At 39.4% G+C, this 16,746-nt stretch overlaps 1 protein-coding gene across 15 annotated transcripts in view; it reads left to right on the forward strand.

The window, feature by feature from the left end:
- The window catches only part of LOC408586 (probable nuclear hormone receptor HR3), a 112,733-nt gene extending 96,818 nt beyond the window's left edge, over positions 1 to 15,915 (forward strand). For 11 of the 15 annotated variants that reach the window (XM_026445298.1, XM_026445274.1, XM_026445293.1 and 8 more), the window contains 7 exons: positions 542 to 769; positions 6,253 to 6,418; positions 6,634 to 6,860; positions 8,251 to 8,661; positions 9,795 to 10,067; positions 10,611 to 10,835; positions 12,077 to 12,944. In XM_026445298.1, coding sequence (XP_026301083.1) covers positions 542 to 769; positions 6,253 to 6,418; positions 6,634 to 6,860; positions 8,251 to 8,661; positions 9,795 to 10,067; positions 10,611 to 10,835; positions 12,077 to 12,336 — 1,790 coding nt within the window. In that variant the 3' untranslated portion in view covers positions 12,337 to 12,944. Of the gene's footprint in view, positions 1 to 541; positions 770 to 4,110; positions 4,744 to 6,252; positions 6,419 to 6,633; positions 6,861 to 8,250; positions 8,662 to 9,794; positions 10,068 to 10,610; positions 10,836 to 12,076; positions 12,945 to 15,840 lie in introns of those variants that run through there. The other 4 variants (XR_003306105.1, XM_026445270.1, XM_026445302.1 and 1 more) reach the window with 4 other exon arrangements.
- The last annotated feature ends 831 nt before the right edge of the window (positions 15,916 to 16,746 follow it).

A 16,746-nucleotide genomic window follows, 5' to 3' on the forward strand; every position in this document is an offset into this window, starting at 1 on the left:
GTAAAACGGAGGACGGATTCGGTCTTCCTCTTTGATTACGCGTTATCGAGGAACGAAAGAGAAAAATAAACGTCTCCGAAATTGATGGAACTTGTATTTTTTGGATTTTCGAACGTAGACGAGGATGAAGCTATATCCTATAATTATCAACGCTTATATCCTGATAATTTGTTAAGAATTCCAATTTTATAATATCAACTCTTTATCTTATAAGAGACACGTTTAATACGTCATTTTTAATATACAATAAAGATTTTTTCTTCTTATTAAAATATCAATGATTCTGAATATTTTCATCTCAATTTTACTTTTAACTGATTCGTATATATGAACTCTTGATATGAATTGTAAAAACAAGAGAATCGACTGCAAGAAGAAATTGAAATATCAAGAATCTTTTAATCTAAAAAAAGAAAAAAACCATATCTTACAAAATTTAGAATCATCAAGCAAGAGAAACGAAAGTGAATGGATCACGTTCGATTCTCAATTACCAGAGTGATCACGAATTTAACAAATTTTTCCCCCTGTTTGCTTTCAGCCCAGATCGAAATAATCCCGTGCAAGGTGTGTGGCGACAAGAGCAGCGGTGTTCATTATGGTGTGATCACCTGCGAGGGCTGCAAAGGCTTCTTCAGGCGGTCCCAGTCGTCGGTCGTCAACTATCAATGTCCGCGGAACAAGAATTGCGTGGTCGACCGTGTAAACAGAAACCGGTGCCAGTACTGTCGGTTGCAAAAGTGCCTACGCCTCGGCATGTCTAGAGATGGTGAGTGCTGCATATCGTTGATCCGAGCCTCCGTTTTCTCCAAGAACTTCAAGGTTGTCGGGGAGAGAACTTGCAATAATCCTTTAACGGGAGAAAACGTAACGATCGTCGCTTGGGAAACGACGCCAATCCGATCAGCAATTTATTACACGGATGGATATCGTTCGATTCGATCAACGCGAAAATTATGTTTATTCTGAAACGTGGAAATTGTTGAGCATTAACGATGATATTCTTTGCTATTTCTTTCCTTGTTTTTAAAAATTTTACAAATTGTGGAAAGCAAAATAAATTTCTCTTTATTTTTCATTTTCTTTCAATCGTAAAAATATGGATCGTGTATATCCTTCCTTTTGATCGAAGAATTTTCTAATGGAATTTTAGACGTAGCCAGGGAGGGATCGTTCGATTTTTATTATCTACAGTTTAAGGGGAATGGGAAGAGATTGACAAACAAAAGTGAACTATAATACGATAATAATGCTTATGCACGAGTGTCGCGTTAGGAGAAAACGATGCAACAAATCATCGGAAGCGTCGATATGAAAAAGAAATTTCTTTGTTTCGAGCATTATCGCCGAGTTTAAATTACACGACAAACGTAAAACGTACAGTTACCACACACCGTACGCGCATACACACACACATACACACGTATTACTTAGCTTTCCGTTCCTTCGCACCGAATGCGAGACAAGATTGATGAATTACGAAATAGAATTTATATCACGGGCCCGATCCCGTATTCCTGTACACTATTTTTCGTATCTATATCTCATTCCGTGTCACGATTCATATTCATATGAAATATACAGTTAACGTGCGCTGCTTGTTTGCACAGCTTATACACCGTAATACATCGATTTATACTTTCAACACAGGCGCGAACGTTCCATAAAAATTATCAATGTTTGCGTACGAACTCAACATCTACACGGTGTCTAAAATAAAAAGGAAAAAAAAGATATTTCATTTCGCGGGAGGAGGAGGAGGAAAAGGAACGAAAAAACAACTTCAACGTTTCGATAACGCAAATTGGCCATGCATTGTATTATTCCCCGAATCCATTGTTCCCTATGAAACGACGTTAAAGTGAAATTTCAACAAAAGCCAATTCACAAGTGTCACAATGGCCGGATCGGATATATATATATATATGTATAATATACTATATTTTGGGAAACGTTTCCAGAGATGGAACCTTTTTTTTCCCCAATTTTACTCGTTCCGATCGATACGAAATTTCGCAAATTTACGCGTTCCACGCATTACCATGACGACACCGCTCGTAAACATTCAATTCGTCGCGTTGGAATGACACAGAGAAGGAGAGGGGAAAGGAGAGAGAGAGAGAAAGAGACTCGTCAAATCAGATACATAGGGATAGCAGCGGCCACGCGTGCCGCTCGGGGTGTACGACCCTTTATCGGAGGCTGTCCAGCCCTCCTCTCGACCCCCCTCTCCCCCTCCGCGTCTCAACACCCCCGCACGCCTTCCTCTTTCTCGCTCTTTCGCTCTCCTCTCTGATGCAGCCAGGCCTCTTGCCGAGTTGCTTGCACCTTATCGGGCCTACAGTGTACACGAGATGTCTTGGACACGTTTAACGACCACGTTCATGGGGTTTAACGTTTGTATTTCGATAATGTGGAAGCAGGTTGCTTGTAAATCCGAAAATCTCGAAGATTTTATATCGATGACGATTTATTCGAGAATGAAAACAGGGAATGAAATATTGTTATTTTTCTTTCCTTTTTGGAAATTTCTTATATATGATATGAAAATTAATTATAAGACACATGATTATCATTTTGAAATTTTCGAAAAAGGATTCGAAATTTGTATAGTGCGTTAAAGTACGATTCTACGGGTATTGAAGTGTTCCATAGAGGTTGTGTTTCGACAGTTTCGTTTTTTTGCAAGCGCGCTCGTAAAGTTTTTTAATGAACACTCGCTGAATTTTCAGGTTTCTGCCTGTTCAGATAAAAAGCCACGTTCGATAAGTAGCAGCCGAAAAGCAGGACATTGCGGTTGTGTCTGAATGAAATCGCGCCAGCTGCTTTTGATACGAAAGAATGAACTTTGCCGTTCGTTTCATATTTCTTTCTTGTTTAATTTTCTACGCATCGTTTGCCATTTCTTGGAATCAGCGATTAAAAAATTAGCGAAGATTCTTCACAGTTCGAAAAATCGTTGGAAATTTTGGACGAGAGTGTATTTTCTTCTTTTTTTTAAACAGAAAATTAGATTAGCCTCGTCGACACAAGGATGGAGAATATATCCTATCCCTCCGTACAGGTTGGTTCTTTCTCGATTCCTGCGAACCTCGAACCTTGTTTGCAAATGCTCGATAAGAATTCAATCCGTCTTCCTCTCGTTCATGCCGCTTATCGGATAACATCCTCCTCTAATCGACAGATTAAAATAACATTTATCGATCGATCGATCTGAAATCTGCGCTTTAACCGTTAATCAGCCGTTCACCTTCGCCGAGTTGAATTCACGAGTTCATTTCCTCGAATATTTCTGAAAGAAACGAAATAAATCGTGTTACGATCATTCTCCTGTTTCGAAAACACCTCAGAATTTCTTATTATACCTCTTCTAAAAAAAGAAACCTCTTCTCGGAAGCATCATTTGCCTCGTAATAAGAAAATAAAAAAGAAAAGATGAAAAAAACAAACATTGGAAAAGAAGTATAATGCATTTATACGTAGATTCTTCCTAAATTCTTCCCAACAGATCCTCGCTTTGGAGTAATATTTCCTACCAAAACTGGACAAAACAACTTCCAAGAAATTATCCTCCTCCACGGAATACCAAATACAACATCTATCCAACGTAACTCATTCGATCGGCCATAAATTAATTACGCATCCTCGATACATCCTCCTTCTCCTTCCAACATCAAAACCGGGCATTCTCCCGCATCCCCCTTCCCCAAACCCCTCTCCACCCTCCTCCTCGCTGTCAAAACCGAAACGTCGAACACCTCGCCAGCCGGAACGCTCCGCCGCGAGGTCATTGACGTCCCCATTCGTCGAATCTCCCAACACAGAGGTGTGCCGGTCGCGCACCTCGTGGCCCACGACCACTCTTCCACTCGTCTGAAAACGCTGCGTCGATGCGCGCCGTCCGAAAACTCGCCGAGAGAGAGAGAGAGAGAGAGAGATCCACCCTGGCTTGGATTTGCGAACGAGAGCAAAATCCCCGCCTCGATAATCGCGTCGCTTCTCTCCTATGCGAGAGAGAGTATTTTGCGCCGGTTGATAAGGAGCCGCCAGTCCTCTCTCCACGCTCGCCTCGTACACACGCTCTGTGTGTGCATCGTGTGCTACCGGTAGCGCGCGCGCGTACTCTTCCTGTTGTCATCTCTCTCTCCCTCCCTCCCTCCCGCACCTCTCTCTCGAGCGCGCAGCCACGCTCCTTCGCCTGCCTCGTCCCGTCCTCGTCTCGCAGCCACGAGCCCCTGTCCGCCCTCTCTGTCCCTCGTTCGCCACGTTCGGTCGATCACCCTCCGCTTCTACTCCTCTTCGTCGTTCGACCGGCCGCTCTTTCTCTTTCTCTCTCGTTCGCGCGCGATCCCGATAGCGGTTTCAGCTGGCAGCTGACGGTCGCGAGAGACGCTCGCCTGTCTCTCTCTCTCTCTCTCTGTTTCTCCCCCTTTTCACCAGTTTCTCGTTCACAAACCGTTGTCGGATCTCTTCCTCGCGCTGCCTGCTAACCCTCCTCTCTTCTCTCCTCTCCTTTATACATCACGGTGGCATGAAGTCGCGTGCGTGAAGTCACGCGTGTGTCGCAGCGAGCAAACGGACCGAGATCCGAGATTCGTTGCGTTGAGAGTTTCAAGGAAGGGCGGAAACTGAGCTGCCCTCTGCCTGTGGCGCCAGGATTCGGTTTTTGGAGCGTGAAGAGGGAGGGATGTTGAGTTGGGATTTGATTAATTGCGATGCGGATTTTGGGGGGATTGGGGGAAGGTTTGGATCCAAGTTATATCGATGTCTTTCTTCTTTTTTTTTTTTTTTAATTTGTCGAGAGCCGGATGAACTGGTGAAGTAGAAGATCATTTTTGGAAATTCTTTTTCTTTTTTCATTTTGAAATAATGATTCGTTTGATTCGTTTCGATGATGAGGAGTTGGAAAGATTTTACGATATATTCTGTCGATCTGTTTTCAAAATGAATTATTTGTCAAAGATTGTTTATTCGTGGAAGTGTATCCGAATCGTTCATAGATCTCTCACAATTGGATCTATTTTTAACACTTTGAAATCCTGCACTGAAGGGAAACGAAAGCATTCGACCGAGTAAATGAAGATCGTTAAAACGAATCGCACTATTCTTTTAAATCTCGTCGATTACTCTCCCTTCTCAAACTTCTCAAACTTTATCCCCTAATCTGTCGCTCGAAGATCAAAATGAATCCAAAGGAGAAACTCTCAAGAATGAAAAAAAAAGAAGAAATCAATTCTAAATTCCTTAATCAAAGTCCCAATCAAATTTGATCCCAGAGAAGAGAAAACGAACTAACTGTTCCCCTTCCATCTTCATCCAACTCGTCGTCTTTCGCGCCGATTCGAATTCTCCCTCCCCCCTCCGGAAACGGGGGATCGATTTTCGAATCGGCAATCGGAAGCCGCGGCAACAATGGCTCGTTTGAAAATAGGCGCGTCTCGTCTCGTCTCGTCTGAACTCGCGAATGAACTTGAGAAACTGGAGAACACGGAAGAAAAAGGAATACGAAGACGATTCAGGTTCTAGCGGTTGTTGAACGCTTCGCGTGACGTAGTCGTATCGCGCGCGCGCGGGCTCTCGCTCGCACGAGTGTTGGTGGCGCGCTGGGATGACGTCACTGGGATGGGTGGGTGCATCCGAGCCGGCCGATAACGACGAAGAAGTAACGACGACGAGATGCAAAGAACTTCCGCGTTCCACGAATCAGAAACGTTTTTCTTTGGCGCGGCGTTCTCTCGCTCGCTTTATAAAAGGGAGCATGCACGGCCACGCTCGATCCTCGATCTTCATTAAAGTTACAACTCTTCCGAAGTTTGATCGGATCGAATCATCGCCATCCAATTAACCCGTATATACAACGATCAATTCAACCATGCTTGTATGCAAAATGATCGAAGTTCAAAATCGACGATCCCGGTCGATTTAGTGCGTGCCCGGCTTTTGTATCGAGAGAGATCGTTGATAATGAGATGAATTAATAATCGTGGAATCGTTGTTGAGTAGAGATCTTTCGCTCGCCTGTTTCATCTCTCTCGAATTCTTCTTTTTATTATCGTTCGAGAGATGTACACGCGAGTGATCTTTCACGAGTAAATATGTACGCGGACTCTGAATAAAGATTCTCTTCCCGCACTTCAATTTCGATCAAGTTATTGGTCTATAACTTTCTTGAGTATATTATAAGATCCGAGTGAGAGATTTTGAAACAAGAGTCAGGTTACTCCGTGTTTCATCCATGATTCTTCTTTCCAGCCGTTAAATTCGGGCGCATGTCGAAGAAGCAGCGGGAGAAGGTCGAGGACGAAGTTAGGTTCCACAAGGCACAAATGAGAGCGGCCTCCGAGACTGCGCCCGACAGCAGTGTGTTTGAACATCAGACCCCAAGCAGTTCGGATCAACATCATCCTTTCAATGGCGGGTAAGTGAAACATCATCGGATACAAATATTAATTTAATCAAACTCATTTTTTCCTCGAACATTTATTCCTTGTACATTGCAATGTACAATACTAAGATACAATAATAAGATATTCCAAACGAGTCGTCCAAGTAAAATGTTATATTCCATGGATAATTAAACTCGGTAAATTGGACAGGAAGTTTTTATCCTCATCTCGATATTTGTGGGCGCAGGTATACGTATGGCGGTAGTGAATACGCTTCCCCTGGCCCCGGAACGGGCGGGTCGGGTTATTACAATCATCAAGCGATGACGAACTACGAGCTTAGCGCCGACTACGTCGACAGCACGACGACCTACGATCCACGACCGACGCAGACGCAGGTCGCGGACACTGTCGCCCCTGATACACCCTCCGCTGGAGTAGCAGCTGGAGTACTTCCCAGCGTGGTCACCACCGGTGAGTATTTTAATTTACCCTCTCCTTCCTGCCCCTCTCTCTCTCTCTCTCTTTCCGAGAAGAAGAAATATTTGGATGGGTTTAAAATTTTTTTCAAAAAAGTTATAACGAGAGATTCTTAGGTTAATAGATTCTTTCGATCTATTCGTTTTCCTTCCGCTTGAATCTTCCGATGAAAAGAAATCTAATTTTATATTTTATTTTACAACACTCATAGAAGATCGATTAATAATTTATTTTAAAAATCTTAACCACTGATGAAATTCTTCTCGATAATATCATTGATTTCTATGTATATAAAAGATAAGAGATCTATAATGGTTCTCCATGAAACCGATATTTCATTCCCGGGTTTACAAAATTATACACGCGATGCACATTTTCAATTTTGATCGAACGCGAATCTGGCAGACGTAGCTGAAGCCGAGCCAACCCGTTAGTTTATAGTTCCATTGAAGTTTATTGTTAACGAAAGAGTGGTAACAAGATGTCAATCGATGAACAAGCAGCGCCAAGTAGTACTGGTCCCTTTTAGTAGCACGCGGCTGATACAATTACCGTGTTTATCACTGCTGCCAGTTGACTGAACGAGAGAAGCATTCGGTGAATAATATTGATATCGTGTCTTCAAGTAACGATCGTAAAGATAGAATTGAAAAGCGTGATCACGAAACTGAACTGTTAACACTTTAAAAAAACATTTTAAAATGCCGCGACTATCGTAAATGCATTCCGTTAATTAATTTCCTTATAATAAAAGATTCGTCTCTTTAACAAAATCGTACACATATATATTCAAAACTGAGAAGAAGATTAAAAGAACGACACACGAGAAAGAGCGCATTCGACGTAATAGTAAAATATATAATTAGACTCTTCTTTTTAGCCTCGGATAACACATACTCTCGCCTCCGCACTGTTCTAATTATAACAATTGCCGTATTTAATTTATTAACGCACAAAAAGGAAGAAAAAAACAATTCTTAAATTCTAAATTTACCTGTCTAAAAAAAAAAAAAAGCGGGATCGATATGTGCAACCACATTTCATTCTCGAGGAAAGGCCTCCCCGATCCATTACCCGTAAATATCCTGCAGCAAATCCCTATCATCCTCATCTGCGAGCCGGTTCCATTCCACCGAAAAAAAACTCTGAGGATCTCTCAGCGTGATTTGTCGCTTAAGGGAGGGAGGGAAAAGAAAAAGAACGGAAGATAGCGAAAAGAAAAGAAAAGAAAAGAAAGAAAGATGAAAAATAACGCGTAGAGACGAAAAGAGAGAGAAAAGAAGAAAAAAAAAAAGGAACAAAAGAAAAATACGCGTAGCAGCAGGCAACGTGGCAACAAGGGGGTACATAGACCGAGGTGAACCTTTGACTTTTCGCGTACCAGGGAAGTCGCTGTCTGCCTCGACGACCGGAAGCAGCACGGGGGGTGGTGGTGGAGGCGGTGGTGGTGGTGGTGGTGGCGGTGGTGGTGGTGGTGGTAGTAGCGGCGGCGGAGGCGGTGGTGGCGGTGGTAATGGCGGTGGTGGATCCGGTGGTGGTGGCTCGGGTGGTGGAGGGAGCGGTTCTGGCACCGGGGGCGGTGCGGCCGCCGGTGGCGGCGGTGGTGCCGGTTCCCTGAGCGGGGGTGGAATCGTTGCTGTTAAGCAAGAGACCACCGTCGAACTGGCCAGCTTGGGCCACGGCTCGTACACGATGGTCGACTCGACGACCTTTCTGAGCGGTCAGCAACAGAGGGTCAGCAATCCATCCGAGGACGACGAAGTGCCGAGTCTGCCCAGTATGTCCCATGCGAGATGTGAGGTTACGTTTGTGTCCCTTTGCATGGGCATGTGTCGTGCTTTTTTTTTTCTTTCGTTTCTCTTTTCTTTTCCTTTCTCTTTTTCTCTTTTCTTTCTTTCTTTTTCTTTTTTTGTTACGGTTTGAGATATTCTGACTGTTTTTTTTTCTCGTGAATCGAATCGGTGTTTTTTTATTTTGTATTCTTTTCTTTTTCTTCTTCTTCTTCTTCTTCTTTCTTCTTTTTTTTTTCGTCGTCGATGGGAGAGTACGTTTTTTCTGTACGTTTCTGAACGGAAGAGAGGTGAATTTGAGAGAAATTTTGTTGTCGAGATAAAGTTATCTACGCTCCATACACTCGTGAAGAAGTTTCTTGGTTATATTAGGTTAGAACGTATCGTTTTATTATCATAGGAAGTTTTAACATCCTATAATTAAACCTATAAATTATAACGAAACTCTGTCGAGGTAAATAGCAGGATGCATTTGATCGGTGTCCCCGTAATTATGGACAAGGAAACGGGAGGATAAAGGGTGGCCGGTTGATTCCGGGAGAAGATTGGATGAAAGGGTTTGAATTTCTCGGCGGCGATTCGCGTCAAAGCGCTGGAATTGTTTAAAGTTCTCGGTCTTGAGAGCCAAAGTGAAATGGGTCTGGTAAACTGTGGCGATAATGTAGTTTGAAAGTGCGGTAATTATAGAGATCTACGACCAGACCAGATCCTAAGTTTCGACCGCCCGTATTGGCTCTCGTGATCTTAACCTGGAAAACGTGCTCTCTCATTTCGAATCATTGCATTCTAATTTAAGTAAGAATATAATAGTATACAATTGCATAAATCGCGCCATTAAAAAAAAAAAGAAAATAGAAAAAACAATCGACTAATCAAAGTAGAATTTTTTTCTTCTTTTAATCGCTTGATATATTATACATATGTATATTCGATTATTCATGTTATACGTGTTCAAAAATTTTTCTATGTGTTTTATATTTATATTTATATATATATATATATATATTCATATATATCTTGTTTAACGTAATAGTCGTTTTGATACGTAGAATATGATTGTTGGATATTCATTATGCTTATGATGAAAACGTGAAATTATTAAAAGATTTCAACCCGTCTCTCCGATGAATTTTCGTAGATCCGGCACAGATCAGCGAGTTGCTCTCAAAAACGATAGCGGATGCACACGCAAGAACGTGTCTGCTGTCGACGGAACAGATCCAGGAATCTTTCCGGAAGCCGCATGATCTCTCCAGATTGATCTACTACAAGAACATGGCGCACGAGCAGCTTTGGCTCGAGTGTGCCCAAAAACTAACCACCGTTATCCAGCAGATCATCGAGTTTGCTAAGATGGTTCCTGGATTCATGAAGCTCTCGCAGGACGACCAGATTGTTTTATTAAAGGCTGGTAAGTGTGATCTGAATTTAGTTATTATTCTTTCGAAGATTGATTCCACTTTTAAATATATTTTTCACTTTATCAAAAATTATTTAATATTATAAATCAAATGTAAATTTGTTTTGTTATTTTGTTAACAATCAGATTTTCAATTATTCTCAACAGAGAATAGGGAAATCGATTTTATATACAGGGAAACGAAGAGAAATTTGGTAAATTGTACAAATATATTATGAAAAAATTATTGTTAAAGCAAGATATTATTATTCGAGCTAAATAAATATTCGCGTAGTCGTGCGTCTTATCTTGGGAGGAAGAAAAATTGCAACAAGCGGGCAGATAAAAGTCTAATTCCATGCGCGTAATCATTAAGCACTGTTAACAAGAATTTCAATTTTTTTTACCACCATTTTTAGATTGCCATGTAAATTTAATACAGACGATCGTTGCTTCGTCGAAGAAAAAAGCGGATCAATTTTGGATCAAATAATTTGCCAAACTATTATTCTATTTATCGCAACAGATCACTGTATGCTAATACGATATTTTCAGGTTCCTTCGAGTTGGCTGTGCTACGTATGAGCAGGTACCTCGATCTCCAGCAAAACTGTGTCCTCTACGGTGACACTATGTTGCCTCAGGACGCGTTTTACACGACAGATACAGCGGAAATGAAGCTTGTCTCTTGCGTGTTTGAGTTGGCCAGGAGTATTGCCGAATTGAAGCTTACGGAAACAGAGCTGGCTCTTTACAGTGCAGCGGTTCTCCTTAGCCCCGGTTAGTTAACCTTTCGAAACTCTTCTAATTATCTCTTAAAAAAAGAAAAAGCCGTTTTCCTTTCAATCGTATAACACTTTGAAAAAAATATCACCACTCGTCGTTCAATCAAAAGGTATCATGGTAGTATCTTTTCTTTTTTTTTTTACAGTGATCGGAATATATCACGGGATTCTTTTCATATAGAAAAAAAAAAAGAAAGAAAAAATGGAGAACAAATAGTCAGCGTCTCGTTAAGCTGAATAAATGCAATTACGATCTTTGATGCTTTCGTTCGTTCTTTAAAGTCAAAAGAATTTATTCATTTCAAAGTCGAGTATCTTGAACGATAATCGATTCTATAAACTGCAAAGAGGATATTAATTAATCGCAGTGTTCAACCAAAGAAAATCTAAAATTCAATTTAAGTAATCATCGAGTAAAGAAAATCAGAAAAATAATTCCATTAATCGATTAGAGAATGATTATTCCTCCGTTTAAATTACTCGACATTACTATATTTATATATATAAATACCACGATATCAAGTTCCCGGCATTCTTCTCTTTGTCCCTGATTCACTCTCTAAAATTATCCAGGAACACGGTCCCCTAATTATCCCCAGTCTGCTTAATTCGTCCCATTTCGTCACAACTCTCCTCCACAAAATTAATCGTCGCTTATAAATACTCGTTCGACGGAAGCATCTCGTTTTCCCTCTTCCATCCCTCCTCTCCACGACCAACAACAACTCGACGAAAGGAACGAAGACGAAATATAAGACGGGGACGGAGTAAACAATTTCTGTGATTTTAAGCTTTGCCCAACTCGAAAAAACAATCATTCTAGATCAAACATAGAATCGAGGATAAATTTTAAAGTTTAAATTTTAGAAAATCAAATTAACAAATTATATTTAAAATTTAATCAACACATTGTCAGCCGATTAAGATAATAATAAAATTAGAGAGCTTGAGACTTTTTTTAAACGATTTCGATTTATCCATTTATTCAATTCATAAATTCTTGGAAGAACGTTGACAAAGATCGTTATTTTAAACTTCTGCAAATTTTACAAAAATCGCTTAATTAAGAAAAGAAAAACGCTCGTTCAAAAACGTAAATTCATATTTTTTTTACAACGCCGGCCGACAATGTGTCAAACGGCAACAATTGGATATGATCCAATCAATCAGGATACACTGTTACTGTGTGTTTGGTAGAAGGAATAAAGAGAATTTGCAAAAATAATTCGTTTTCAGATCGGCCGGGGCTGAAAGGGCTCGCGGAAATCACGAGACTGTCCCAGGCGGTGATCAGGGCGCTCAGGTCGGAGCTGGATCGTAACCACGTGTCGCCCATTAAGGGCGATGTGACGGTGTGCGACGCGATCCTCGCAAAGATACCGCAGCTCCGCGAGATCTCCCTGTTGCACATGGACGCCCTGGCCAAGTTCAAACGGTCCCAGCCGCACCTCGAGTTCCCGGCCCTTCACAAAGAGCTTTTCAGCGTCGACAGCTGAACGATCGACGCGGCGCAGGGCGTCCCGACGCTGACGAACAAAGCGGTACGCGAGTAGCGCCGGGCCTTGCTCTGTCAAGGTGAGTTCCACCGTCCGGAAAAATAAGGAAAAGCAAAATAAATGAAAGAACGGGGAGAGAGAGAGAGAGAGAGAGAGAGAGAAAGAGAGAGAAAGAAAGAGAGAGAGAGAGAGGAAGAGAGAGGAATTACAATTTGGAGGGAGGGAGATGGCGATGCGTTATTCGACGATGGTTGCTACCTAGGAAGTCGCTGGAAAACACGTGCTTTTTGGGGCCGAGATTGACGACAGGCGTCGAAGGGTTTGGAGAACGTGGTGCGAGTAGTGAGAGGCTATTTTTTTCTTTCACGAGTTTCGAAGAGATCGTCGAGGGAAACGATTTTTATTTCATTTTTCTTGTTTCTTTTCTCTTCTTGTTTCTTCTTCTCCTTTCTGATTAGTTTTGTAGAGAAGGATCTGTACTATTTGGAAAATTCCCTGATACTTTGGAAGGTGTCGTCCATCCAAAATTATCCCTTCTTCGAATTAGAATTATTAGAGAAGAAGAAACTAAATGAAAGCTTTCGTAGATAACATTTAATTTATGAAATTTCTCTTTTTTTAATCGTCAAAATCTATGATGAAAGAATGCAACAAAAGAGAGAATTATCACTTCTTCGAAAAGAAGTATATGAATATTTTCGCTTGCACGATCTTCCTTCAAGCCCTTCGATTTCCAGCCCATAATTAAGATCCTCGAATCGAGTCTTACGAACAACAATCGAATCCATCGAATAATGATTCGAAGACGAAGGTATGGTTGTTATGGTATACTCTCACGCAGTATGTATTGTACATAAATTTCTCCTTTCGGTCTCGTCCGACTCGGTCTATCGACGAAAATTGTATATGAATATGATAGAGCAGGGCCATTTCATAACACCGAGATAGCATAATATCTTTAATCTTATCTGTAAAGAGACCTGCGCAACCCGATTTCACGATTGCCCAAACAACCGACTTCGTTTGGAGCTCGTTAACGCTTCGGATCTTGAATTATACGAAAGTACACGAAAGCGGACCGGCTTTGAAAAATCGAGCGGGGAAACAAGTAACTGATATTGTTGTTAACTTGCGATATTGTTGTAAATTTCTTCCTTTTGTTTTCTTCCCCTCTTCCCCCTTTGATTCTTTGTTACATATATATATACATATATATATATATATAAAGAGAGAAGATAAAGAAAGAACCCGTAACTTGTATTCCTTTTTTTTCGGTCAGAAACTATTACTGCGTCCTAATGTCGTTACTATTATTATTATATAATGATTACAATTATTATTATTATTATTATTATTATTATCGTTACTGTTATTATTATTATTATTATTATTATTATTATTATTTTTATTGCGATTATTAATATCTTTTTTTATTTTATTATTTTTCTCTCCCCCTCCCTCGTTTCTCTTTTTAAAAATCTTCGCTTTCTTTTCTTTACTTTCTTTCTTCACAAATCGTGCACAAACCGTCGTATAATTCGTGTTAAGATCTTCCTTCTTTCGTTCTTTTTTTTTATTTTCTTTCTTTTTCTTTTTTTTTTTAATCTCTCCTGCAAAGATCTTGGTTTTTCTGGAAGAAAGGAAACCAGAGAGTTCACGAAAGGGAATGACGAATAGAAAGTATAGAATAAAATAGAGTCTACTGGGTTTTTCTACTTTCAATCACGCGTTATGGGTTCTTCTCGAAATAACAATATCGATGCTACCTAACTTATTCTTAAAAAAATATACGTACGAAACGATACTTTTTTTTCCTTTTTATGTTTCTTTTTTTTTTTTCCCTCCTCCCCTTAATTGTTATTACATGAATCGATACATGTTATTGTATAAAAAGAAAAAGAAATTTTTAAAGAATTATACACACGTTTAAACGTCCCGAGCAAGGGGACAAGAATTTTTGTAAGAAATAATAAAGTATTAAATAAGCGATTTATTTGTTACGTGATGTGCTTTTTCTAACCTGTGAAAGTCTGTAATTAGTAAATATAATATAAGGATGTTCTCTGTTATTTGCTATTCGAGGATAATTTAATTATCCTTCATTTCACGAGAAAAGTTATCTCGGATGTTGAATTAAATTTTAATATAAGATAAAATACGACAATTGAAAGTTGCATCACTTTTTAAAGTATCATTTTTCAAAGTAGTTACTTAAATTACATTTAAAAAGAAATCAAAAACTTATTATCGTTTCAATTATACGCGAGACAAAATGTGATAAAACTTTCAATTTATTCAAAAAATTATTTTCAACATTTTTGATTAACTTTTCTTGCCAGGCTCATTCCAAAATCAATTTTGAATTCTGATGCATGTATACGAAATTGTAAAAATTGAATCTTTGCGCTTTGTACATATTGTATAAATTAATTCGAAATGATCCATCGTGTGTTTAATTTGTTTTGTGTCAAATTGTTATGAGAAGGGTTTCTGAAAACCTGGTAGGCTTTATCACACGTTGACATGATTGACATGTTAAGTAGATCACAGAAGAATATTTTTGAGATATTTATTTTTTTTTTCCAACTTTTGTGCGAAAGTTACTTGTTTCTTCTGATCTACAGCGATCCTTCCTAGGGAGCGTTGAGACACTATGGCGTGCAAAAAACGAAGAACTTAGGATCGTAGGAGGAACAGCGTGAAAGAAAAGCGTGGGACGCGTCGAGGCAATGAGAACGGTGATAGATGATAGGCAGACACGAATTTTGGCAATAATTTTTACAGATAAGAATAAATTATTCGCCGAGAAAAATCGATTTTATTATATTTGATAGTTAAATACAGTTACAGTTCTAAATTTAATTAAGGTTGTATAAGCCTTGTTAAACTTTGCAATGATTTAAAAAATTTAAAAAAAAGAAAAAGAAAATTGGAACGATTCGTCGAATCCTTCTTCGTCCAAAGTGAATTGCGATGAGTAAAAATTAAAACGCGTCGATCATATTCTCGTTTGGTAAAAAATTCGATTGTTAAACCATACCTTTGTCCGAAAGAACTATTTTCTTTTCTCAAATATATCTGTTGTTAAAATAATTAAAATGAAACGATATTCCATTTTATTACAATTGATTCGATTTGGACGAAGAATATTAACCATTTAAAGTATTAAGAAAAGATTTGTTTCGTTCGGTCTGATTATATCGAGACACATCTACTTGCGTTCTTTTAGCCTCGATTACGAATCGTCGCGTCCATCATGAGAGAGAGAGAGAGAAAGAGAGAGAGGATGGGGAAAGAATAAACTCTGAATGACAAAATACGCAGAAAAAGAGAGAGAGAGAGAGAGAGAAAAGAAACACTCATGAAATAAAAGGAAAAGAAAAAGAAAAAGAAACACTCGGACTCATCTCTATCGACTGAATAGTTCTATACTCGCGGTGCTTACGACAGGGAGCAAAAGAGGTACAAGCGTTTAACCGTATATTCGTCTCCTTTCTGTTGCAGATTATTTCCTTCGTAAAGAACGTATTGGGCCTTAAATAAACATAACATTGTTATATATAAAGTATACATAAAAAAGCAACATAAAGTATATATATGAAAGATATATAGAAGTATATATACATGTTTATATATATATATAAATATACACACAAAATATATATATATACATATACACATATATATATACAGATATAAAATATATTATATATATATATATAGAGAGAGAGAGAGAGAGAGAGTGTGTGAAGCTTGAGAGAGAAAACGCGTGATACGATTGCGTGCGTGTGAGAGAGAGAGAGACGAGAAGCGCGAATGGGAGTGAGAAAGAGAGTGATAAAAAACGATATGACAGGGAAAAAAAAGAAAAATGGAGAAATGCAAATAGAAGGAGGAGGAGGAGGAGAAGGAGGAGAGGATCGAATGAGAGAGAGAGAGAGAAAGAAAGAGAGAGTTAGATAGCTGCGTGATAATAATAAAATTAACGAGAGAGAGAACTGAGAAATATCGGTTGTTATGATGATTACACATATAAAGAAGTATATATATTGTATTAATTAAAATAAAGCAAAAAAAAAAAGTGGTTAATTAAGGGCCCTGCCAGTACGGTCCACGGACGACCTATGCAATATATACATATATCTATATTACGGGGGGGAGAGGGGACTGTACGGGGGAATGTTGGTCGTGCCGTCGCTCGCGTCATAGCAAACCGATTATTACGTTATTAAAATAAACGCAAACGGTGCAAAAATAAAAAAAAAAAGTGAAGAATTACCCGAACGAAATAGCGTCTTGTCGACGAAGTCGTGTCATGGTATCGAGCATCGGCTGGGAATCGCATCGATGTCGAAATCGAGTCGAGTCGTTTCAATTTTTGTTAGACAACAGACAAAGAAAAGAGAAAAA

This window comes from Apis mellifera, linkage group LG1 (assembly GCF_003254395.2).
Source record: "Apis mellifera strain DH4 linkage group LG1, Amel_HAv3.1, whole genome shotgun sequence".
Lineage (NCBI taxonomy): Eukaryota > Metazoa > Arthropoda > Insecta > Hymenoptera > Apidae > Apis > Apis mellifera.